The sequence below is a fragment of the Henckelia pumila genome, chromosome 1, assembly GCF_033568475.1.
Source record: "Henckelia pumila isolate YLH828 chromosome 1, ASM3356847v2, whole genome shotgun sequence".
NCBI lineage: Eukaryota > Viridiplantae > Streptophyta > Magnoliopsida > Lamiales > Gesneriaceae > Henckelia > Henckelia pumila.
Genome location: NC_133120.1, coordinates 160,020,759 through 160,047,607, shown reverse-complemented (window position 1 = coordinate 160,047,607; position 26,849 = coordinate 160,020,759). Strand labels below are relative to the sequence as shown.

Here is a 26,849-nt window from a genome sequence, read left to right as displayed (position 1 = left end):
TTCATGCCATTTTATCCCATTTCTCTTTCTCTTCACTCTCTTGAATGTATTATGTTATTGGGTAATTGTTCACCGAGAGTTGCTTGTATATTATGTTTTTTGATTATTTTCTGTATGTGTTGAAAATTTTTTATCATTCTGAACATATTCTGAACACATTAACGGTATAATTGTATAAAGCAGGAAATCTTTAGACGACTCGCTTATGATTTCATCTGTTTTCTCGAGCTGATTCAAAACTTTTCCAGCTCTTTCATTTTGGGTTTTTAGTTTCTTTTTGTGTAAGAAAAGAAGTATGTTCCACTGTTTTGAATCTTGGTTTCGCTACTTTTAAGGTTCCTCATACTATGAAATGGATTCGCATTTTGTCCCTTGATGTAATCCCTCAGTTTTACTGTTTCTTTTCTTTTCGTAACTAAAATCATAAATAGATAACAAGTACTCCAGTATCGTATTCAAGGTATAAATATCTTAAAAATTCTGAAAAATTTAACTAACTGTACAGTTAAAGTGTTTTTATATTCTTTTATCGATTGTTGGACCAAAACTGACTAGACATAAATACGTGCTTGTTGAAATATATCGAGCGTGTGAATTTTTTTTTGGCCTTTATCGTAATGGAATTGTTTTTGTTTGACGAGCAAGGAAATTTGATGTTTGGTAATACAGGTGAATAATTTATTATATAGGCAAGGACTATGAAATAATTAAATAAATCATAGACACTATCTTATCAGCTTGGATTTTGGTATATGAAGTTTATATTTTTTTTACACTTTTGGTGATTACTTTCATATTGTCATATTGGTGTTAAGTTCTCCTTTAGCTTCAACCTGGCTGTAACTACTAGCCATTAACACCTTTTTATAAGACTAAATTCATTGCAAAACAATATTGCTTTATATGCTTATTTCTTGTTTATTATTAATTTATTTTGGTTTTTCAGTCTCTGGGCTGTCTGGAAGCTCAGAAACTGCCCAAAGCCAAGTCTCAGCCGGGATGAGGCTGCTTGCTGGATCGACAGTGATGCTTCTTACCTTAGTTTGAGTACCTGTGTTGTCATTGGAAAATGTGATATAGAAAATTCTATTGTCGTTGACTCAAAAAACAGAAAGGGCTTCTGTTTAACAGGTTCGTTTTCATGATTTTATCTTTGACTACGAGGCTTCAATTCTTTTTTATGTACTATATATGGTAAGTTATTTGATTTAAGTAATTTAGCAACTTCTTTTGCAAAGTTGGCATGCATATTTAATTTTATTATGTTTGCAATGACAGACATCTTTACAAAAAGATGCTGGAAGACAACAAGCAAGAGAAATTCAGATTTGTGTACATGTTTCCATGTTGATTTAGTTGCATCGAAATTGTATAGGCTGAGTTCAATATCTTTCATATTTTTTTTAAAAATTGGCATAGCTGATGCATGAAAATCCTATCTCACAGGTTTTTGATGCACTTAGTCAGTTGGAGTGTAGCATTGAAGTATGGGAGCATTCTCTTTTTCAGTCGCTGGATCTTTTCCAAGTTTGTTTGATTTTGAAATTCAGTAATAATGTGATAGTGAATGACCGTGATTATGTTATTGAAAATTTGATATTTTGATAATATCTTGGATGCAAAGTGGGGTGTGGTCGTTGGCTTTGACAATTGTTTAGTAATGACTTTTTACTGGTAATTGGTAAATTGATATATTGACTTTGATTTTGCTGCATCGAGCCTATCTGGATAAATGTCATTTGACAACTTTTCTTCTATGTTTCTTATTTTCTCATAAATACGAAACTTTTCTTGAGAACTATCAGAAGTTAACTAGTTGTACCAACTCGTTTTTGTACTTTTGCAGGTTCTTTATCACACTCTCCTGTAGATACAGTGTGTGAAGCTTAATTCAGCTCTTGATGAAGAAATGACTAGTTTTCCCTTGCTTCGAGGATCCTGTTTTTCCCTTGCTAATAGCAAAGAAGTTAGAGGTGAATTTACCTCTTGTCTGGTTTATTTATCTTGTGCTTATTTGGATAAATTTGTTACTGTTTTGGTGATATCTTTGAACATTTTGGTAAAAGGGCACCAAAAGCAGAGTACTTGCATGCAAGAAAGTTTGTGGTTTCTTAGTTTTTGAATATTTTTAGTTAATGCAAGAAAAAATTAGTTTGTGGTATATTTTTAATTTGTATGCAGTTTGTAGAGTTTTGTAGATGTTAGGTTTAAAGACCTTGTTGGATTTTCCTAATCCATTTATCTGGAAATAGATTTTTAGGGATGCAAAACTGTGAGTTATGGCTTAGGGTGCTTGTGTTGTGATTATGTCTTTTCTTTTCATTATATTTTTTAGAGGGGAGATTCTGGTCAAGTAGTAATTAGAAGGGTTTTGAACAGGAGGTGCCTTGTTCTTCTCATGTGAAATTCCATTTGTAGTGTGCTGTAAAGAGGAGATCTATTTTGCGTCTTTGCTGCTTTTCATTCGGCATGCAAAAATATCCTTCTCTTTTGTTTCAATTTTACTTCCATAATTGTTTTTTGCTTTAATGTGCACAATATGCTTGTGATTTAGACGACATTTAGTTACTAGTCCATTGACATCGTGGAAGTATTGTATAGATATATGTTAGGTTGTGATTGGAAGAATCTTGGTGAAGTTGCTGATCATGCAACTCTTTTCTTTATTGTTAAGCTTGTGATCTTTTGCTGAGGTAGATTTATTTCTAAGAGCTACAAGATTGAACTGATTTTCTTTTTTCTCGTATTATTGTATTAAATTCCAAGAACATATGGATGCTCTTGTTAGCATTTTTTTTCAATAACGCATGCCAAAATCACAATTATGCTTTTTTTCTTTTTCTTTTCCCATGTAATATTTTCAGTGTTAGTGGACTTTGAATGAATCTATCTCATATCTCTAAGGTCTGGTATGTCGTGACTGGTGAAAAACATTATACATTTCAAGGCCATGGTGCTCCCTTCAGATGTTGATTTTGTGAACATATTTTTTTTCCCAGGAGATGTACCTATTGCATTTTTCACTTACACATCAAATTAAAGTGTTTCGTTATTGCATCATATTTGTTTTATGTGTGTTTGTTCTTAAATATTTAAGTTTATTTATCATTTTGATCTATTCATATTTTTTTATGTTTGTTTGTTCTTATTTTTAATAACTTACAGTATGAAGATATAAATTAAAGGAAAAGAGATTGTTGCGGTTTTTATGAAAGTTCGGGACGCTAACATGTGCTGAAGGGAAGGATCAAAGTTTTTTGAGATTAATGAATAGTTTTTTCCTAGAGTTCATTAATTTAGAATTCGTTTATGTTTTTATATTTGAATGATTTATAATATTAAAATATTGTATATTAAATTTTATTTTATAAATTTTTGAATTTTGAGTGATTTAAAATACTGAATATTTGTGAATTAATTTTTTTTTTTGTTTTTTATTTGAACAAAGACAACGCTTTTTTGTCTTTGCCAGAAAAGACAACGCTTTTTTGAAGCGTTGTCTTTTCCAAATACAACGACACTTAAAAAGCGTTGTCTTTTCCAGAAACGACAACGCTTTTTATAAAAGACAACGCTTAAAAAGTGTTGTCATTTTTAGATACGACAACGCTTTTTAAGCGTTGTCGTTTCACTTAAAAAGCGTTGTATTTTTCAGAAACGACAACGCTTTTTATAAACAACTCTTAAAAAGCGTTGTCATTTTTAGATACGACAACGCTTTTAAGCGTTGTCGTTGCTGGAAACGACAACGCTTTTTCCGCGTTGTCTTTGAGCGTGGTCTTTTACAACACTGCCTACGACAACGCTTTTTTGGGGACATTAACAACGCGGAAAAAGCGTTGTCTTTGGCCGTTTTTCTTGTAGTGTATGATAAACAAGTACAAAGCTACCGTAGATTGTTTTCAGAAGATAGTGAGGTTCAGACCTGAGATGGCTGGAGAATGGAAATTCTATGGTAAGGGTTCTCGTGCTAAGATTCCTCTGATTTCTGTATTATCAATGACCCGACTTTTGCAGAAAGGAGCGGAGGGATTTATTGTATATACAGTTGATGTTCTGAAAAATAGCCCGAACCTGGCTGATTTGCCAGTGGTTAGTGAATTTGCGGATGTTTTCCCTGATGAGATTCCAGGACTACCTCCGTATCGTGAGATTGATTTCAACATAGAACTGATGCCAGGTACTGCACCGATTTCTAAAGCACCTTATCGAATGGCACCAGTGGAATTGAAAGAGTTGAAAGATCAATTGGAAGATTTAGTGGCCAAGGGATACATTCGACCCAGTGTTTCTCCTTGGGGTGCTCCAGTATTATTTGTACGCAAGAAAGACGGTTCAATGAGATTGTGCATCGACTACCGGCAACTTAACAAGGCAACGGTAAAGAACAAATACCCTTTGCCTCATATTGATGATTTATTTGACCAGTTGCAGGGTTCTTCTGTGTATTCCAAGATCGATCTAAGATCTGGATACCATCAGCTGAGAGTTAGAGATTCTGATATTCCGAAAACTGCTTTCAGAACCAGGTATGGCCATTATGAGTTTATAGTTATGCCGTTTGGTCTGACAAATGCTCCAGTTGTGTTTATGGCTTTGATGAACCGTGTATTTCAGAAATATCTCGACGATTTCGTGATAATTTTTATTGATGATATTCTGATATATTCGAAGAATCTGATTGATCATTCTGAGAATTTTAGAACTGTGTTGAAGACTCTGAGATCTGAGAAACTGTATGCTAAACTATCGAAATGTGAGTTTTGGCTGAAACAGGTTGTATTTCTTGGACATATAATATCTGGAGATGGTATAGCTGTTGATCCAAGTAAAGTCGAGGCAGTGATCAGTTGGTCGAGACCAACATCTGTTCCTGAGATACGTAGTTTCATGGGTTTGGCTGGGTATTATCGTCGTTTTATTAAAGATTTTTCTAGTATTGCGAAGCCGATTACTCAGTTAACTCAAAAGAATGCTCCATTTATCTGGTCTGAAGCCTGTGAATCCAGTTTTATTGAGTTGAAGAAGCGATTGACCAGTGCACCAGTCTTGATGATTCCTTCAGGTACTGATGGTTTCACTGTTTATTGTGATGCATCTCATCGAGGTTTGGGGTGTGTTTTGATGCGGCGAGGGCATGTGATTGCTTATGCCTCGAGACAGTTGAAGCCTCACGAAACCAGATATCCGATTCATGATCTTGAATTGGCCGCCATCGTATTTGCTTTGAAGATTTGGCAACATTATCTATACGGGGAACAGTTTGAGATCTATTCTGATCACAAGAGTCTGAACTATTTGTTTTCACAGTCAGAATTGAATATGAGACAGCGTAGATGGCTTGATTTGCTTAAAGATTTTGATTGTGAAATTAAATACTATCCGGAGAAATCGAATGTAGCAGCTGATGCATTGAGTCGAAAGGTATGTTCCTTATCGCTATCGACGATTGGTATATCCCATTTGATTGAAGAGTGTTGTCTTTCTGGATTAGTATTTGACACGAATTGTCCGCCTCTGCGACTTTATCAAATTCAAGTTGAACCAGAGTTACTTTTGAGAATTAAAGATGCTCAGAAATTTGATCAGAATGTGCAGAATTCGATTAAGAAAGTTCGATCAGGGCATGTATCTGAATACCAGGTTCGAGATGATCTTTTATATGTAAACAATCGCCTTGTAGTGCCTGATATTTCTGATGTGCGACAACAACTACTGAAAGAGGCGCATTGTAGTCATTATAGTATTCATCCTGGAGGTAGGAAGATGTACAACGATTTGAAGACTCGATATTGGTGGAAACCAATGAAGTCTGATATCATTGATTTTGTGTCTCGATGTCTTAATTGCCAACAGGTGAAGGCTGAAAAGAAGAAACCGTTTGGTTTGTTACAGAGTTTATCAGTGCCTGAATGGAAATGGGATCATATTTCCATGGACTTCGTGACAAAGTTACCTCGATCTTCTAGAGGTTGCGATGCTATCTGGGTTATTATCGATAGATTGACGAAGTCAGCGTGTTTTATTCCTTATCGTATGACATATCGACATGATCAGATGGCAGAGCTGTATGTCCGAGAAGTTGTCAGATTGCATGGAGTGCCGAAGTCTATTGCATCAGATCGTGATCCTCGATTTACATCTCACTTTTGGCACAGTTTACAGAGCTTTGGGTAATCAGTTACACTTGAGCACAGCCTATCATCCACAGACAGACGGACAGTCTGAGCATACCATTCTGACATTGGAGGATATGTTGAGAGCTGTAGTGCTTAATTTTGGCACGAGTTGGCAAGATTCATTACCTCTTTGTGAATTTTCGTACAACAACAGCTATCAATCGAGTATTGAGATGGCTCCGTTTGAAGCTTTATATGGAAGGAAATGTCGATCACCTCTTTTCTTGGATGATATTTCAGAGGTACCTGACATTGGACCTGATATGATTCGAGATATGACTGAACAAGTGAAGCTTATTCAGAAGAGAATGAAGACAGCACAAGATAGACAAACGAAGTATGCCAATATCCGACTTCGACCTTTGTCTTTTGAACAAGGGGATAGGGTGTTTCTGAAGATTTCTCCATTCAGAGGCACTGTACGATTTGGCAAGCGAGGGAAGTTGTCTCCACGTTATATTGGTCCGTATGAGATTCTGAAGAGAATAGGCAATCTTGCCTATCGATTAGCTTTGCCTCCATCTTTATCTGGAATACATGATGTCTTTCATGTATCGATGCTTCGAAAATACATTGCTGATGAATCTCATGTGCTTCACCTTGATGAGGCTAAACTCGACGAAACTTTGAGTTATTTTGAGAAGCCAATTCAGATTCTTGATCGTAAGGACAAGCAACTTCGAACGAAGACTATTCCGCTTGTGAAAGTCCAGTGGAGTCGTCATGGTATTGAAGAAGCTACTTGGGAGACGGAATCAGATATGCGACAGCGATTTCCAGAGATGTTTCAATGATGTGAGTTCTCCTTTAGTTTTCTATTATCCGATATATCTTATGTGCTGATAGTACTTGAGATTTCGAGGACGAAATCGTGTCTTAGCGGGGGAGAATTGTAATGCCCGAAATTATTTAATTTTAATCCGAGAATATTTAATTTGGGAATATTTGGAGTTTTGATTTAAATTCTAATATTCTTAAATTATTTAGGATTGAAATTGAATGAAATGAGAAGTTGAGGACTGAATTGAAATTATTGACAACTTGAGGGCCAAAGTGCAAATATGTTGGACACTTGTTATTATTCTAAGTATTCACGTGTATGCTCCTATTTTGCATCAAAAATTTCAGAGATAGAACCGAGAGTGCAAAAGAAAGAAACCTCAAGTTTCTTCATCATCTTTCAATTCCGTTATCTTGAGTTTCGGGTATCCGAATTCGATTCCGAAAGGTGTTCTGGACTCCTTTCAAGAAGACCTTCGAATTGATGTAAGTTTTTATGTCTTTCATCCTGTTTTGGAAACCCAGAAATGGTATAGATCAGTACATCAGTTGTTGTTTGATGTTTATGAAGCATAGTATCGGCTATTGTCAAAATCGAATCGACGAATGGCTATGGCTTGTATTTTTATGACTTTCTAGCAATGATTTCGATATCTCTACCTTATGTTTTGCTGGTTTGATTGAAATACAGCTGGTATAATTATAGAATTGTTATAGTTGAGTTTTGGGATTGCCGAGTTTATATCGTTACGCCGTCGAGTTTATGATTCAAGACTGTTTTGCTATCTTGTATTGAGCTGTGATTTTGATGAGTTCTAGCTGATGTTGGTAAGCTTTCAACACTTTATTTCAGATTGATTTTGAATACCATCAAGCTCGAAAACGTCAACTTCAAATCGATAGAAGAAAGATCAAGGTTTGAAGCTATTCTACAATGGAGTTTGAATGGGTTTAAGTGCAGATTTTGAGATTAGGCTTATGGTTGATAATTGTACAGATTTGGACACCTAGAAGACACCATAAACCTCACATTTGAAAGGTAAAAGTGGACTACTACTTGAATGAGATTATAACTCGAGATGGTTTGTATCGAGTTCCCTAAATCACATACTTATTTGCTTATTTGCTTTTATATGCTCTTCTATGAATTGTTGAATGAGTCTTTGATGTTAATGAATGCTTTTATGATGATATATGTTGCATTCATCTTGCAAGACTTGTTCTTTGATTTCGAAATGAACGGAAACGTTCGATTAGACGATTTGAGGGATTATATATGTATGGCCTAGGTGGTTGACTTAGCCTAGCGTCTGATTTACATATATATTGGCTTCAAAGTCTAGAGAAGCAAGATAAGTAGCCCCACCTCAATCGGGAGAGTCGGTGGTTAGTTATGATATCTTCTTCTCAGGATCCGAAACGATGAACTAGAGAACCTTGTTTTAAAACATGCATTGTATTTACCTTTATATCATGATTTTGATATATGCTTTGATATGCATGTTTAGTTGCTTTTACTGGGAAATATATTTCTCACCGGAGTTATCCGGCTATTGTTGTGTTGTATGTGTCATGGCAATAGGCGGGAGTGGAACAGGGCAAAAGCGATCTTGAAGAACAAGGGATGAGAGAATAGCGTGATGATCCGAGTTTAGATGGTTTGAGCTGTCAATGTTTGTGTTGAGTCTCAAACATGATCATGTTATAGCTACTTGTACCAAGACTTGTTGGTTATTAAGTTGTTGTCTTGTTGATGTATATAGGATTTGAGTTGATGTTATAATTCCTTAAGACAACATGATGTAGCATAATGACTCTTATATGATATTTGATTCTAGCATGAGATTTGATTATAGTTTATGGTGTTCTTGTTCCTCTTCAGCTATATCTCGTTTAGGATGTATGGTAGTTGTGGTTACAAGATTGAATTGTTGGTGTACAAGTATACTATGAATTTTCTTGAGCATGTAAGAAAGATTGGCTAGTTGTTGACAGCAAAAGCTTCTGTTCTTTTTCTTCTGGATGTGTGCTCGCTCGATTGGGCGATTCCTACCGATCGAGCGAGGCCTTCATTTCCTGGACAAAAACTTGAGCACATTGGGCTCGCTCGATCGGTGAATATTGACCGATCGAGCGAGGCCAAAATTTGTTGAACCCGAGAGTTGGGCTTAAGTGCTCGCTCGATCGGTGGGTTTTCCCCGATCGAGCGAGGTGCTCTAATTTTTTTTAAAAAAAAAATTACTTTATTTAGACTTTGATTCTTGATTTTTGGTCTATTATTTATGATGATTTGATTAATGAGAGATTAGAACTCGGGTCGTCACACTCCTGTCCCACATGGGAAAAATCAAGGATTTAAAATGGGTTTAAAATGGGCTACAATGGACTTCTATAGCAACTTGGGTTAATCATTTTCATAAAGCGAGGACGAATACGAAGTAGTTGCTATAGGGACTCATTGTGGAGTCGCGCATGCGCGGGCTTGGGCCCGGAGCGTGACAGAATTTTGTGAGGCCCCTGTCCCTCATGGAAAAAATGAAAGGTTTAAAATGGATTTAAAATGGGCTACAATGGACATTTATAGTAACTTAAGTTAATCATTTTCGTAAAGCGATGACGAATACGAAGTAGTTGCTTTAGGGCCCATTGTGTGCAGTCGCGCAGGTGCGGGCTTGGGCCCGGGGCGTGATGGAATGGTATCAGAGACGGTCACCAGCCAGCAGACCCCGGGAAATAAGTGCTATGTGGGACAAAGTGCTACGTGCATGAGAGCCACCTCTTGAACCTGCGGGACAAAGTGCTACATGACGGGAGCCACCTCTTGAACCCGTAGGAGCCACCTCTAGATTCCCGGTGCTGGTGGATCGAGAGGTCATGTCGCGACGAGGACGTCGCGTTCTGAAAGAGGGGTGATTGTGAGGCCCCTGTCCCACATGGAAAAAATGAAAGGTTTAAAATGGATTTAAAATAGGCTACAATGGACTTTTATAGCAACTTGGGTTAATCATTTTCGTAAAGCGAGGACGAATACGAAGTAGTTGCTTTAGGGGCCCATTGTGTGCATTCGCGCAGGCCTGGGCCTGGGCCCGGGGCGTGACAGAATATAATCTATTATTCAAATCAAATATTATATTAACCATCATTATTTATTTATTTTTATTACATTGTATCACTTATCCATTACTTTTTATCTCATCACCCGAACCAAACGGTACCTTATAAAATAGTATATGAATACTTAAAATTAAAAAAAAAATTGCATAGTACTTTAGTTTTTCTAATCTATCTAATATCTACTTTATTTTAATTTTTCTAATCTATCTAATATTTGTTTTATTACTATTATTAACATATGATTAACAATTGTGAATTAACTTAAATATTTTTTTACAATATTTTTCTATTATACACTTTCATATTTTTGCATCTACTGTTTATTATTCAATTATTACAAATTACAAATTACAAATACGTAAGTTGAATTGTGAATTTACTCATATGTCCTTATCTAATTAATATCTTCAATTTAATGTGTTTTTTGTTATATTATTATTATAATTAAAAAAGTTTCATGATGTACTACTTAAATGTCTATGTTTTTTTATATACTATTTTCTACAAATGTTAAGAATGATACTTTATCCAAGTTTCAACTGCGATTGAAAATTTTTTTCCTCCACACAAATAGTGATTTTGAGATTCATGTATAACTTTGAAATTTATGCATTTTTTATCAAACATATATAAATATGTGAGTTGAATTTTGAATTTACTCATATGTCCTTTTAATTTAATGTGTTCTTTGTTATATTATTATTATAATTATAATGATAATGGATTACATATATATATTCTATCTATTTCTATTACTTATTACTTACATATATAAATATATGAGTTCATTTGTGAATGTACTTGAATACCTTTTTCTCATTATTAAATAATTAATGTGTTCTTTGCCACTCAAAATTATGTTCTTAAATAAGGCTCCAAATTTATATATAAAAGTTATTATAAATTAAAAATCCACACAAAATTAATTAATTTATGTATATAATACTTATTAGTAAAACTAATAACTCCGTATATACAAGATTAAATAATAATAATAATAATAATAATAATAATAATAATAATAATAATAATAATAATAATAATAATAATAATAATAATAATAATAATTTAGAATAATAATAATAATAATAATAATAATAATAATAATAATAATAATAAGTATTAGTTTACATTATTATCCCTCAATTTGGTACATGAAAAGTTTTTATCCAAATTTATATATAAAAGTTATTATAAATGAAAAATCCATACAAAATTAATTAATTTTTGTATATATAATAATTATTAGTAATACTAATAACTCTATATATACAACACTAAATAATAATAATAAGTATTATTAATACTTATAATAATAATAATAATAATAATAATAATAATAATAATTATTATTATTATTATTATTATTATTATTAGGAAATTTCATTGCATGAAAACCCATAAAAAATTAATTAATTGATGATGATAATGGTAATAATAATAATAAATACATATAATAATTATTAGTGATACTAATAATAAAAATACTATTATAAAATTATGATTTTGAATTGCGATTTTACATTATTATCCCTCAATTTGGTACATGAAAATTTTGTATCCAAATTTATATATAAAAGGTATTATAAATTAAAAATCCACAAAAAATTAATTAATTTATGTATATAATAATTATTAGTAATACTAATAACTCCATATATACAACATTAAATAATAATAATAATAATAATAATAATAATAATAATAATAATAATAATAATAATAATAATAATAATAATAATAATAATAATAATGTTAGGAATCCAAGATCTAAGTTTCGGTGTTTGAAAAATTACTTAAGTCATCAATTGAAGAAGCAGATCAAAGGAGATCAATTGAAGAAACAGATCAATTGACGAAGCAGAAGCAAGAGAAGCAAGGATCGGATCAATTGAAGATTAGCTCAACAACCAAGGAGCTTTTGTGCTAAAAGACAAAAGGCATTAAATGAAGATTTGAACGTTACTAACAAAGAACCAGAAATTCAAGATCTGAGAGCAAATTAAGGATACTTATTGGACACCTTAACGGATACTTTCTGGAGGCTATAAATACAAGAGACAAGCAAGAAAAGAAAAAGAGAGCTACAGAAAGAGAAGAGAATACACGATCAAAAATATCGAGTTTTAAGATTATATCAGATCAGTTGAGTGTTCTGTAAAACACTACCTTTGTAACAAGAAACAGACAAGGGCTGTGTTCTTGAGTGTCTAGGAGTTCTGAGATTAGGCAGCAGTGTAAGTCCAATCTTGGATCGGATCTGTGCAAATTGCTTGTATAAGATCAAAGTCTTTTAGAAGAGAGTGAATCCTTCCGAGGTGGAAGAAGGGGTGACGTAGGAAATTGAGCTCCGAACATCCAGAAACAAGTCTTTGTGTTATTTCTTATCTGTCAAACACATTCACTCACCTCACGAATTCAACCAAGCCATTTGATCTGTGTTCGATCTGTTAGTCAATCTCTTCCGTACTGATTGATTAACATAGACACACGAGAAAGACAAGAGTTCATTTACTAACCCATCTGAACTCCATATAACTAAGAAAGGCATTTTTCAATCCTAACAAGTGGTATCAAAGCGAGATTCTTTCTCGTCTCTGAACATATTCAAATGGCCGCATTCAGTGATATTTCTAAAAGCTTCTGGTACACCACTATGGACAACTGCACTGCCAAAACTATTGAGACATGCTCCACTGCTAAGGATCTTTGGCAGCAGTTAATCAAGCTTGGAACAGATTAGGAGGCTGAGCAGATCAGGAGTCCAATGATTGAAGATCTTAAAGAACTCTACTGCTCAGATAGTTCCAGATCAAATGATGAAGAGAGCACAAGTCAACCAATTCATTCATCTGACTTTCTCGAACGTTGCTCAACTGAACCAATCGCTTTTATTGAAGAATCTTGTTGTTCATTGAGCACATCATGTTCTGATGACAAAGATGAAGATAGCTACCTCATGGCCAAAAGTGACCAACCATCTATCAGCAATCAATCATCAGATCAACTCTTCTCCAGTTTATAGGTATTTGATTTCAACTCAGATGAATTTACACGAGAAGATTTAGCAAATGCATTACATGACATGAGTAATGAGTATCAACGACTGTGCTTAGAATTTGAGGAAGTTAAGGCCAAGAAAAATGATCTGTCGGACTGCTCAACTGAACCCAATTGGGAAATATCAGTTGAGAAAATTAGTCTAGAAGCAGAGATTGCCAAGCTTAAGATTGAAAATGATAAGCTACTAGTGGAAAGTCAGTAGTTAAAGTCAGAAAACTTAAAACTTACTGAACTGATAACCACGTGGAATAAGTCATCTGTTTTGTTGACTGAGATGCAAGAGTCACAAAAGTCTTTTGGAGACAAGATAGGTCTCGGCTTTGATGACAAGGACTGCAGATCAACTAAGAAAAGTACTCAATCCTGTCTGGACAAGAACACTTCAAATTATGTGAAATTTGTCAAGTCCAGCAAGATATATGAAAATATAGAACCTGATAATCATGTCAGTTCACCTATATCTCAACCAAAAACTCTTTACAATCGAGGATTAGGATATGTGGAACCAGAGAGTTCTAACTCAAGCTGGATCAAGAAAAGACTAGTTCGTTCTGGATATGGTCAAACAAGACAAGACTCTATGAAGGTACAATATAGACCACCTTATTTCAAAAATAGATCCGTTCAAAAGAGATATTGGAGGCCTAACTTGTACAATCAATCTAGACATACATATCCAATGCAAAAACGACACAATGCATATCATATTTATCATTCACATACACATCACCAGTACACACGGAACAATATACAAACTTTATGGGACACTTTCAATGATCGACCTGTTAGATTAATCAAAGTTTGGGTTCCTAAAGGACTAATCCATTGAGGACTCACATAAGATATGGGTACCATAGCATATTTTTATTTGTATTTGCAGGTGACAAGTACTGAGAAGAATTGAGAAAGGAATTATAGTACAGCAAGCTTCAGAAATTTACAGAGAATGTTAGAGAAAACTATATCCAATATCCACCGTTGATGTTTTTAAGCTGCTATCCAAATTTCAGCTTGATCCGATGGCTAGATTGTGAGATATGATTTTTTGAAAATTGTCGCTCAGCAGACAAGAAAGTAGCGCCCCTTGCTAGCGCGATAGCGCCCCTGGTAGAGCGATAGCGCCCCTCAATAGCGCGATAGCGCTCATAGCACTCCTTGGAAGCGCGATAGCACTTCAGTAGCGCTCCTCCAAAGCGCGATAGCGCTGTTGCTATGAAAAGCATGAGAACCCGCACCAATCTTGGAGATTAGATGAAGAACTGTGAAAAATAAAAGCTCGATGGGATTTCATCTAAAAGAGATTTTGAAGATCACAAGAACACATCACACAACACAAAAACTGGAGAGAAACGCAACAGATTAAGGGGGAATGAAGATTCTCTCTGGCATCTTAATTAAAGAAGAAAGCAGATCAATCGAGAAGAAGAAGGAAGAACAGAAGAACTGAGCAAAGCAGATCAATAGACTCAAAAGGAGCCAGATAAACTTGGCGGTAACATATCAACTCGAAGATACAGAGCAAGAGATAAGAATCCAGATAAGTTGGAGCAGATCAGATCAGACGAAACATACCAGACCAGATCAAAGATCAACAAGACCAGATCAAAGATCATACTAGATCAGATTAAAGTTGGACCAGATCAACGTCAGATCAAATCATATTGGATCAGACCAGACAAATCAAACCATACCAGATCAAAGTTCAATCAGATCAGACAAGATCAATCGAACCAGAAAAGATCAGATCGAATCATAAACGAGCCAGATCAGTTGGAATGATGAAGATCAACTAAGAGACTAGATCAATTGAACCAGATCATATCATTTAAAGCTCAGACATGACCAGATCAGTCAACCAAATCAGACAAGCTAGCAATTTGAACAATTCATTTGACATCACCTTTTAAGGGGGAACAGATTCAGAGAAAGTGAGAGCAGATCAAAGAACAACTAAAAAGGAAAAGATCATCAGTTGATGCGATTGTCAAAAAGAGGGAAAATGACAGATAAATTGCTTACCTTTATCAAACACCAAAAAGGGGGAAATTGTTAGGAATTCAAGATCTAAGTTTCGGTGTTTGAAAAATTACTTAAGTCATCAATTGAAGAAGCAGATCAATTGACGAAGCAGAAGCAAGAGAAGCAAGGATCAGATCAATTGAAGATTAGCTCAACAACCAAGGAGCTTTTGTGCTAAAAGACAAAAGGCATTAAATGAAGATTTGAACGTTACTAACAAAGAACCAGAAAGTCAAGATCTGAGAGCAAATTAAGGATACTTGTTGGACACCTTAACGGATACTTTTTGGAGGCTATAAATACAAGAGACAAGCAAGAAAAGAAAAGGAGATCTACAGAAAGAGAAGAGAATACACGATCAGAAATATCGAGTTGTAAGATTATATCAGATCAATTGAGTGTTCTGTAAAACACTACCTTTGTAACAAGAAACAGACAAGGGCTGTGTTCTTGAGTGTCTAGGAGTTCTGAGATTAGGCAGCAGTGTAAGTCCAATCTTGGATCGGATCTGTGCAAATTGCTTGTATAAGATCAAAGTCTTCTAGAAGAGAGTGAATCCTTTCGATGTGGAAGAAGGGGTGACGTAGGAGATTGAGCTCCGAACATCCAGAAACAAGTCTTTGTGTTATTTCTTATCTGTCAAACACATTCACTCACCTCACGAATTCAACCAAGCCATTTGATATGTGTTCGATCTGTTAGTCAATCTCTTCCGCACTGATTGATTAACATAGACACATGAGAAAGACAAGAGTTCATTTACTAACCCATCTGAACTCCATATAACTAAGAAAGACATTTTTCGATCCTAACAAATAATAATAAGTATTAGTTTACATTATTATCCCTCAATTTGTTACATGAAAAGTTTTTATCCAAATTTATATATAAAAGTTATTATAAATGAAAAATCCATACAAAACTAATTAATTTATGTGTATATAATAATTATTAGTAATACTAATAACTCCATATACACAACATCAAATAATAATAAGTATTAATAATAATAATAATAATAATAATAATAATAATAATAATAATAATAATAATTTATAATAATAATAATAATGAAATTTCATTGCATAAAAACCTATACAACATTAATTAATTGATGATGACGATGTTAATAATAATAATAATAATAAATACATATAATAATTATTAGTGATACTAATAATAAAAATAAATACAGAATGTGATTGCGTGTAGATATATCTCATAAAAACAAAGTGTAAATTAGTTTTATTGTATATTGTTCGTCTAATAATATAAATATATCTATTAATATTAGAAAAGCGTAATAAATTTTAGTAATACTAATAATAATGAATATATAAATTAGGAAATGTCATTGCACGAAAACCTATATAATATTAACCAATTGATGATGATAATAATTATAATGATAAATAAATAAATATAATAGTTAGTGATAATAATAATAATAATAATAATAATAATAATAATAATAATAATAATAATAATAATAATAATAATAATAATAATAATAATAATAATAAACAAATAAGAACATTTGATTGCACGTAGAAATAAAGATTAATATCTAATGAAATGGTTTGTTCTTATTAAAAAAATAACTTCATATATACATTTATTAATGTATAATAATAATAATAATAATAATAATAATAATAATAATAATAATAATAATAATATTAATAATAATAAATACATACAATAAGTATTAGTATTAGTAGTACTAATAATAATAATAATAAAATATTAGGAAATGTCATTGCACGAAAACCTATACATTAAAAAATGATGATGATGAGATTGCACATAGATATATCTCACGTTAAAAAAAACTTTAGTATGTGTCGAAGGAGAGAGTTGAAATTTATTTAATATTACGTTTGGTTCATTTACAAGAAAAATGTATGTCTAAAAATGAAAAAACTTTAAAAAACCAAACAACAAATCACACAATGTTTTTTTTAAAATTTGACAAATTTATACCTAAAAACAATGATGTATTGTTAGCTATGGTGGAAAAAAGTGAGAAAATCGATTGATTCTTAATTAAACACAAAAAGGGGGGTTGAGGGAAGAAAACCCAAAAAGTTAACTTAAATAAATAAAAAAAAAAGTATATTACAATAACTCAAATAAATAAAGTAATAATATCACAATAAAAAAAAAACAGGTAAGTGCCAAATAGACTAAATAACATCAAATTCGATAATGAAAAAGAAACATGGAAATAAAAGATGATGATAAGATTGGTGAATAATCGAAATAAAGTAGGGAAAAAAATAAAATTTATATCTATTTAGTATGTCATGCGATATTTATATTTATTAATTATTAAATATATAAATAAGATATTGCTAATTTACTAATTATATCAATTTTTTAAAAACAAAAAACTCAGTTTGGTCTATTTTAACTCAATTTATTTATGATCTTTAACTCAATCGTTAGCCATTATATTTTATATATCTAATCATTATAAGCAATTTTTTTCATAGACACACATATGAATTTCATGTTTCACTACGTGTTAATTATTTTTATAATGCCTAATTTTGAATGCATTATCTAAAATTAAGATCTCAAACACAAATTTGACACAATAATTTAAAGACATACAAATCACAATGCGGATACAATTAATTAGTTAATACACGAAAAAATAAATAAAACACCGATTTTTTTTAAAAAAAAATACAATCAGTTTGATCTATTTTAACCAATTTATTTACTATCTTTAACTCAATTATTTAAACTTATATATATATATATATAGATATATATATATAAATTTTTTCCATAGACACACATATCAATCTCATATATAACTACGCGTTAATTATTTTTATAATGCTTAATTTTGAATAAACTATTTAAATTAAGATCTCAAACACAAATTTGACACAATATTTCAATGACATACAAATCACAATGTGGATACAATTAATTAGTTAACACACAAAAAGATAAATAAAACATAGGTTTACGTTATTTATTTAAAACCATAAATGAAAAGGTAAGAGAACATTATTCTATATACACACATATCAATCTCATCTATCACTATGCGTTAATTATTTTTATAATGCTTAATTTTGAATGCACTATTTAAAATTAAGATCTCAAACATAAATTTGACACAATATATAATTTAAAGATAAAACAGCTCATTATAAGATGTGATGCCAAATTTTATTTTATAAAACCGCATCGACCACACCGCTTATTTAATTATTATTTTATATTTTATAATTTTTAATTAAATTTATATATATTTGGTATGTCATGAGATATTTATATTTATTATATTAATTACTAAATATATAAATAAGATATTGCTAATTTACTAATTATATCATTTTTTTTTAAAAAAAATACTATCAGTTTGGTCTATTTTAACTCAATTTATCTATGATCTTTAACTCAATCATTAGCCATTATATTTATACATCTAATCGTATTAAGCAATTTTTTTCATAGACACACATATGAATTTCATGTTTCACTGTGTGTTAACTATTTTTATCATGCTTAATTTTGAATGCATTATCTAAAATTAAGATCTCAAACACAAATTTTACACAATAATTTAAAGACATACAAATCACAATGTGGATAAAATTAATTAGTTAACACACGAAAAGATAGATAAAACACCGATTTAAGTTATTTATTTAACACAATAAATAAAAAAGATAAGAAGACAACACAAATTTAACACAATTACACACACATGTATACACAAAAAATGAACATTAAATATAAGGGCACAATTATAAGAGAACAACACAAATCTAACACAATTACAATATGGATATAAGGGTATATGGACACAATTACAACACATATTTAATTTATTTATTTAACACAATAAATGAAGAAGATAAGAGGACAATACAATTAATAAAATATAGATGTAAGGGCAAAATTGACATTACACAATTCAACTCCTCCTTTTTTTAATAGAATATTAGATATATATATATATATTTATTTATTTATTATCTATTATTATTACATATATAAATATGTGAGTTTATTTGTTAATTTACGTGAATACCCTTCTCCATTAATACTACATAATTAATGTATTTTTTCAATTGTTTATTTATGTGACTGTGAGTTTATTTGTTAATTTACGTGAATATCCTTCTCCATTAATACTACATAATTAATATATTTTTTCAATTGTTTATTTATGTGACTCTTCAAATAAGTAATTTATCTACTATTACATATATAAATATGTGAGTTTATTTGTGAATTTACGTAACTACCCTTCTCCATTAATACTACATAATTAATGTGTTTTTTCAATTGTTTATTTATGTGACTTTTAAAATTAATAAGTAATTTATTTAAAAAAGTATATCATGATTCATGCACTCTTTAAAATAAAAAATTTAAATTTTGTGCATCTACTATTTATTATTTGGTTTTGTTCTTATTTGACATGCACTCTTTCAAATAAAAAATAAAAATTTTGTGCATCTATTATTTATTATTTGGTTTTTTTCTTATTTGATTTAATTTTTCTATTATATATCTCTAATATCTAATCTAATACTATAATCTATACTATCTATTTATCTATCTATATTTCTATCTATTTATTTTTTATTATATACTAGCGACGGAGCACACACATTACGTGTGTAGAATATTATATACAAATATAATGTATTGTATATTGAATAATTTGTTAATTTAAAAGTGTTTGTTTATCTTCTTTTTTTTCAAATCTAAAAAAAATTAGCTATGAATGAAATTAACTTTTAGATTGATGAAAATAGTGATGATAAAAAGAATAAATGATGCTGAAAGAAAAATGTGGGATGAGTGAGTTGGAGAAAGAGTGTAGGGGTATAAAAGGAAAAAAATGGAGAAAATTCACCATGACATCAAAATTGGTTAGTTAAGAGTACGCACACTTAATAAAATAGTAAAGATAAGCCAGTTTCACTTGTGAAATTCTTTATTTACCCTTCAAACTACTCGGTGAAATTCCGTGTTTATCCTTCCAACTACTCGGTTGTAATTTCCTTCTTGATATTTTTCCTTCTTCTCTCCTTAATAGCACGTAATTCATTATTATTGTCTATTAATACAAGCGCTCATATACTGTTTTACGTTACGTTTCTTCTCATTTCTGCGTGCCTTTACCCTGGTAATAATGTTCATTCGTTATGTTGCCGCTATCGTTCTTTTGGCTCTCATGACACGGGTAGGAGCTCGGCTATCGTCTCGAACTTTATCGCATGATCTGTGTTGCTTTCTCCCAGCCGTTTTCTTCTTCATGTATATATATATATACAACATGCCAGTTGTTAACCAACATAATGGGTTCATTTGCTATAGTCACCCTTAAAAAAATTCCAAATGTTACATTCAAGATGTTAGTATTCAAACATTTTCATGTAGGTACAGAAGTTGGCATTATACTCAAAATGTTGTGCATAGCTGCAGGAGAATGCAATTTGACATTTTATTTTATCCAAACACTAACCAACCCCTTCAAGACGTAGCGTAGCTTCAACCGAACCAACTCTCTCAAGATTTTATTTACTGCTACACAAGTACATATATTTAACATCAGTTGCCAAGACGAAAGGTTCGAATTACAGTTCCGGACACTGGCTAGATATCTCCAGTCCATTGCCTGCACATAAAACTAAAGTTAACTCCTGTCAATCGAACCAAGAATCGCTTAGTAGTTGTGTCACTCTTCAAAGAACAAATATACAACAAACATTTAGTCCATAGTTCGACAAATTGCTCATTCTATTATCATTTATGTCGAGTAGTGAAGGGATACAGTACTACCATCTGGATCAAAGAAGAATGCCTGCTTAGTTTTCCCATCTGGTAAAGTCTTCTCATATACTTCGATCCCTTTTTCCTGAATGAATGAACAGATCTCACAGCAAAAGCACCAAAAATATAATTACAATACACTGATCATTTTCTTATGCTATTGCCTAAAAACTGTTCTTCATACTTCATAGATAATCCAGAACCTTAAATCTAGCCATAATCTTTGACGGTAATGACTTTAATTTTATTGAGATAGATCTTTCAAATTTAGCCATAATCTTAATTAGGTAAGAAATGGAAAGAAGAATTGACAACAAAACATTTCAACTTGGGATGCACTCCGTGGCTTACCGCAAACATTTGACAAAATCCAGCCGTGCTTTCAAGCTATCATTGCCAGAACAATAAATTCAATCTCATCTTAATTCTAATTAACTTAGCCAACCAACTTCAATACACTTGTTACCGAGAATCCAAATTATGCCTTATAGCTAACCAGAACATGTCCAGTATCCCAAATATCCAAAATCAAGAAACTATTTCCAAGTACAAGTGTCGACAAGCTCATAAATTTCAACACGAACATATTTGCCACAGATCAACCCCAAGTGCTAAGAATGTGAGACACCACAATTACACAGATTCATTTACACATACCAAAGAAGGCAGACATCATATATGCACCTTAAGATTCTGAAGAAACGAGTCGAAATTCGGTACATAGATACAGATATGGTGTCCTCTGGGGAGATTGCTGGGGTCCGCCACTGCTGAAGTGGCGGTCCACGGACTTTCTGGAAGCTTGGAATCTGGGTTCCTTTCTATGAGATGAAGGCACAAGGATGAACCCAACTTCAACCATATCACCTCAACACCAAACTTCGGGGACTCCACTTGCTCAAAACCAAAAATCTGAAAAGAAAAAAAAACCCACATATCAAAATCACAATTTTCCATTTAAGTTTAAATGATAAAGCTTTTCCTAAAATACGACATGAACAGTCAGACACAGGATCAAAGACAAGCACTTGGCATGCGTCCGACGAATCATAATTTATAAGCCATTCATCTCCAAGAATAGCCAAAAAAATTAAAGGAGTCACAAGCCAAAATAACCATGTTTCATTTCAATTCGTCTTTTTCTTAACCAATCAAGATATCTAGAAAATCTTGCACCACAGTATATGCCGTATACATACGAGACACAAACCATGAACTACGAACTACTATTTACCGGCCCCAAAATCCGTAAACCCAGCTCTCCTTTTCCAATATGAACCCAAATCCTCGTGTAACAAAACAAGAAAAGGACAGGTAAAAAGATGGATGGAATCACGACCTCCTTATAAAATCGAGAAAGGCGCTTGACATCAGTGGATTCTCGGGCAATATGATTGAGGCAAGCCCCTTTTGCTGAAGCCATTGTTCTTCTCCGAGTTAGTGTCGCGAGTGCTTTCGATAAACGAAACGAATGGATATCTGTTGGATTTGGTCCTCACGAAAATAATATAGCATCGTCTATGCAAAAAAAAAAAAAATTGTTCCAAATATCATCACGAATTATATTTTTATATTGTTAATTAATTTGTCAGATTTTTCAATTAATTTTATATAAATAAAGAAACTACATGAGTTGTAATGAAACACGAAAAATCTTTTCACCGCTTCATTTAGTAAACAAAATACAAATTTTCTATTGGATTTGAGTCCAAATATTATTTTTTGTTTTATATATGAATCGGATCGACCTGTATTACAGATAAATATTTATCACACGTTTGCAAAGAGAATTATCCCTAAAGAAATATGTAATCTAACTAGGTCTTAGTAGGGATAATTCAATCCTCTTTGACAAAGAGCCTCTATATGTGATGGTTTATTTTGGGCTCTTTGAACCGAATATTTATGTTTTATTTATACAAATCAAATATTTTAAATTATCCAACGAATCGAATATTTATGCTTTATTTATACAAATCAAATATTTTAAATGATCCAATCCAACAAAGTATTTCGATTAATTTATCACAATTATTACCCGAACAGCATGTTATGGATTTATACCGAAGCGATCATGACGATAATAATTGCGGAATAAAATAATCAACAAGAACATCAAAGATTTACGTGGTTCACCCAATATAGGCTACGTTCACGGAGCTGCTGCAAATATTTATTACCAGAGAAATATTACAAGTGTATACAAAACACTATATCTTTCACACGATCCCAACCCCGAGTATTACCGAGAAAATATTTCTCTAACTCACACAAGATAACACTAAAAAAACCCAAGAAACTCTCTCTTTTTTCTTTCTTTTTCTTTGCTCTCTGCGCTGTGGGATAAATCAAACTGAAGGAATGGAGCTCTATTTATAGAGCTCCCCGGTACGCGTGAATTTAATTCACGCGTCTTCAAACCTCCATCTGCCAGCCTCCAACAAACATAATTAATTATGTTTCCCGACAAACTCCATAAATGCTCACCTAACATTTCTCCCACTTGAAGACTTGATTTTAATCATGGCTTCACACAGTCAATGTAGCAGCTCATGTATCTTCTCTTATATTTGCAGTCCATCTCGTCTTTCATGGCTAACTCCCACTTGATTGAATCATCATTTTGCATCGCTTCTTCAAATGTCTCCGGTTCACCTTTATCTGTCAGCAAAATATAATGAAGTGTTGGAGAGTATTGCTGAGGTGGTCTGATTGTTCTAAAAGATCTCCTGAGTTCAATTTCCGGAGTTTTCGGGTCATCATCTCGTGCAACCGTTTATTTATCTTTCAGGTTACTGGTTTCCGACTCATTCACAGGAATATCCATCAATGATATTTCATCCGTCTTCTTGACTTCAGGACATTCATCACCAGCTCCAATGCTTGACCTGTCCTTGTACATCACATACTCATTGACGATTACATCTCTGCTCCGAATGATCTTCCGATTTTGGTCATCCCAGAACCGATAACCAAACTCATTTTCTCCATAACCAATAAAAAAACACTTCTTTGATTTCGGATCAAGTTTTGTTCTGTTGGCTGAATCGATGTGAACATATTTGAGACAACCAAACACTTTCAAGAACGAAATGTTTACTCCATTGCCACTCCAGACCTCTTCTGGTATTCTGCAATCAAGTGGTACCGAAGGTCCTCTGTTGATCAGATACGCTGCAGTGTTAACTGCATCAGCCTAGAATGATTTCGGCAGTCCAGCGTGCAATCTCATGCTCCTGGCACGTTCATTCAGGGTCCTGTTCATCCTCTCAGCTACACCATTTTGTTGAGGTGTACCAGAAATGGTTTTCTCCATCTTGATCCCGTTCAGTGCACAATACTTCTTGAACTCAAAATCTTCATATTCTCCTCCGTTATCAGACCGTAAGCACTTCGCCTTCAAGTTGGTCTCATTATCCACCATGACTTTCCACCTCTTAAAGGTTTCGTAAACATCAGATTTATTTTTCAAAAAATAAACCCAAACTTTTCTGCTCGAATCATCGATAAATATGACATAATATCGTGAGCCTCCAAGGGATGTCACAGGAGATGGGCCCCATACATCAGTATGAACCAGCTCTAACTTTGCTGCTTTCGGTTCTCTACCGCCTTTTGAAAAGCTCACTCTTTTCTGTTTTCCAAGAACACAACTTTCACACAATTTGTGTTCGATAGTTTTTAACTCCGGTAGCTTCCCTTTTGATATCAGCATCTTCATTTCTTTCTCACTCATATTTCCAAGTCTACAATGCCATAGACTTGAGTTAGCTCCAGCATCCACAGCTGTTAACATGTCTCTGCAACTAGAAGTCATGTAGAGGGTTCCAGTTTTTGTTCCTCGAGCAATAATCATGGCTCCTTTGCTCACTTTCCAAGAGCCATCACCAAAGGTCACTTTATGGCCTTCGTCATCGAGCTGTCCCACTGAGATCATATTTCGGGTCAACTTTGGTACATGCCTCACTTTGCTGAGCTTCCAGATGGATCCGTTTGACATTTTCAAACTGACATCACCCATACCAGCTATTTCCAAAGGTTTTCCATCAGCCAGGAAAAATTTTCCGTAATTACCAGCAATGTAATTACTGAATACCTCACGATCACCGGTGGTAGGAAATGAAGCTCCCGAATCCATAACCCAAGAATCAACCGGGCTTTCCATGGATAGTACTAAGACATCATGTACATCCTCAGTAACAGCATTTGCATTATTCTTGGGTGATCTGCAGTCCTTTTTCATGTGACCAGTTTCACTACAGCTCCAGCACTTCAATTTATTTTCAAAGGTATTTTTGTCTTTTCCACTCCTTGATTTGGATCTGCCACGCCATCGGTTAGAACCTTTTTCGCTACTCCTGCCCCTACTTCTGTTTTCGAGATTTAGGGCAGATCTCGATGATGTTGCTTCTCCCGAATCCATCCTGCGAACTTCTTCACCAAGGATTTGATCTCTAACATCATTGAATTGTAACTTTTCTTTTCCAGCAGAATTGCTAACCGCTGCCTGCATTGGCTCCCAAACATTTGGTAAAGACGCCAAAAGAATAAGTGCTCGAATCTCATCATCAAATTTGATTTCAACCGATGTTAGCTGAGAAACAATCGTGTTGAATTCATTGATGTGTGCTGCCACCGAAGAACCTTCCTCCATCTTCAAGTTGAATAACTTTTTCATGAGGAACACTTTATTATTTGCTGATGGCTTCTCGTACATGTCCGACAAAATAGACATCATCTTCTTCGTGGTTTTTTCCTCCGCCACGTTGTGTGCCACGTTCTTTGTTAGGGTCAATCGTATTACCTCTAACACTTGTCGGTCAAGAAGCTCCCACTCATCATCCTCCATTTTCTGGCTTCACCCCGGATAGAGGTTGATATAGCTTCTTGCTATACAGATAATCTTTAATCTGTAACCGCCAAAACGTGAAATCTGTACCGCCGAACTTATTGATTCCAGGTCCCGATCCGTCATTTCCGGTCATCGCTTCACCTGCCTTAATAAAATTTCAAAAAATCTTTTCTGATGTGGAAGATCAGACAAAGCTGCAACCACAGAGCATACTCAGAATTTTAAGAAATTTTTCACCAAGGCTCCCGGACACCATAACCGCTCTGATACCAGTTGTTATGGATTTATACCGAAGAGATCATGACGATAATAATTGCGGAATAAAATAATCAACAAGAACACCATATCTCTCACCCAAGAAATATTACAAGTGTATACAAAACACTATATCTCACACACGATCCCAACCCGAGTATTACCGAGAAAATATTTCTCTAACTCACACAAGAGAACACTCAAAAAACCCCAAGAAACTCTCTCTTTTTTCTTTCTTTTTTCTTTGCTCTCTGCGCTGTGGGATAAATCAAACTGAAGGAATAGAGCTCCCCGGTACGCGTGAATTTAATTCACGCGTCTTCAAACCTCCATTTGCCAGCCTCCAACAAACATAATTAATTATGTTTCCCGACAAACTCCATAAATGCTCACCTAACACGGCATCACTCCTAGGATCCAATTATTTCTTCCATCAGTCAAATCTTGGCATGTTGCAGTACCAAGTTTTTTCCCCGCATTTGAAAACTAATTGAGAACACATTTGAGCAAATCACTCTTTAGTTCTTATCACTAGATTTGAAAAATCAAAAAATTTATTAAAATCTGAAATAATAAATTAAAATTTTAAAATAAGTATACATATTTAATTCTTCATTCAATAAAAAGTATAAAGAGGCAACGTGACATCAATAAATTAAAACCTTTGTATATAACATTATAAATATAATTTATCTTTTAGGAAATAATATAGTACAGTGTATCTTAGACGTCCATATATGTAATACCTCCCTTTGGTAACATATATTATTAATCTG

At 33.1% G+C, this 26,849-nt stretch overlaps 1 protein-coding gene and 1 long non-coding RNA gene across 3 annotated transcripts; one reads left to right on the top strand and one right to left on the bottom strand.

The window, feature by feature from the left end:
* The first annotated feature begins 950 nt into the window (after positions 1–950).
* Positions 951–3,246, top strand: LOC140868041 (uncharacterized). The gene is made up of 3 exons (XR_012145528.1): positions 951–1,131; positions 1,847–1,973; positions 3,166–3,246. It is a non-coding gene; the product is annotated as an uncharacterized lncRNA (long non-coding RNA).
* Positions 3,247–20,476: 17,230 nt separating this feature from the next.
* On the bottom strand, positions 20,477–23,255 carry LOC140874955 (lactoylglutathione lyase). 2 transcript variants are annotated; one of them, XM_073278458.1, is made up of 5 exons: positions 23,094–23,255; positions 22,201–22,484; positions 21,651–21,878; positions 20,976–21,051; positions 20,477–20,811 (listed from the first exon to the last, which is right to left on the bottom strand). In XM_073278458.1, the coding sequence occupies exons 2-5, from the start codon at positions 22,387–22,389 to the stop codon at positions 20,771–20,773; spliced, it is 534 nt and encodes a 177-aa protein (XP_073134559.1). In that variant the 5' UTR covers positions 22,390–22,484; positions 23,094–23,255; the 3' UTR covers positions 20,477–20,770. The 2 variants fall into 2 exon arrangements, with proteins under 2 accessions (XP_073134559.1, XP_073134560.1); XM_073278459.1 differs by lacking the exon at positions 23,094–23,255 and having other exon boundaries at positions 22,306–22,490.
* Between the last annotated feature and the right edge of the window lie 3,594 nt (positions 23,256–26,849).

What these genes read in the sequence shown, in the direction of transcription:
- LOC140874955 (XM_073278458.1), bottom strand. Translation starts at nt 22,389, where the DNA reads ATGGCTTCAGCAAAAGGGGCTTGCCTCAATCATATTGCCCGAGAATCC. An exon ending in CGTTTCTTCAGAATCTTAAG is followed by an intron (nt 21,052 to 21,650) that starts GTGCATATATGA and finishes TCATTCATTCAG; the next exon opens with GAAAAAGGGATCGAAGTATA. An exon ending in ATTCTTCTTTGATCCAGATG is followed by an intron (nt 20,812 to 20,975) that starts GTAGTACTGTAT and finishes TTTTATGTGCAG; the next exon opens with GCAATGGACTGGAGATATCT.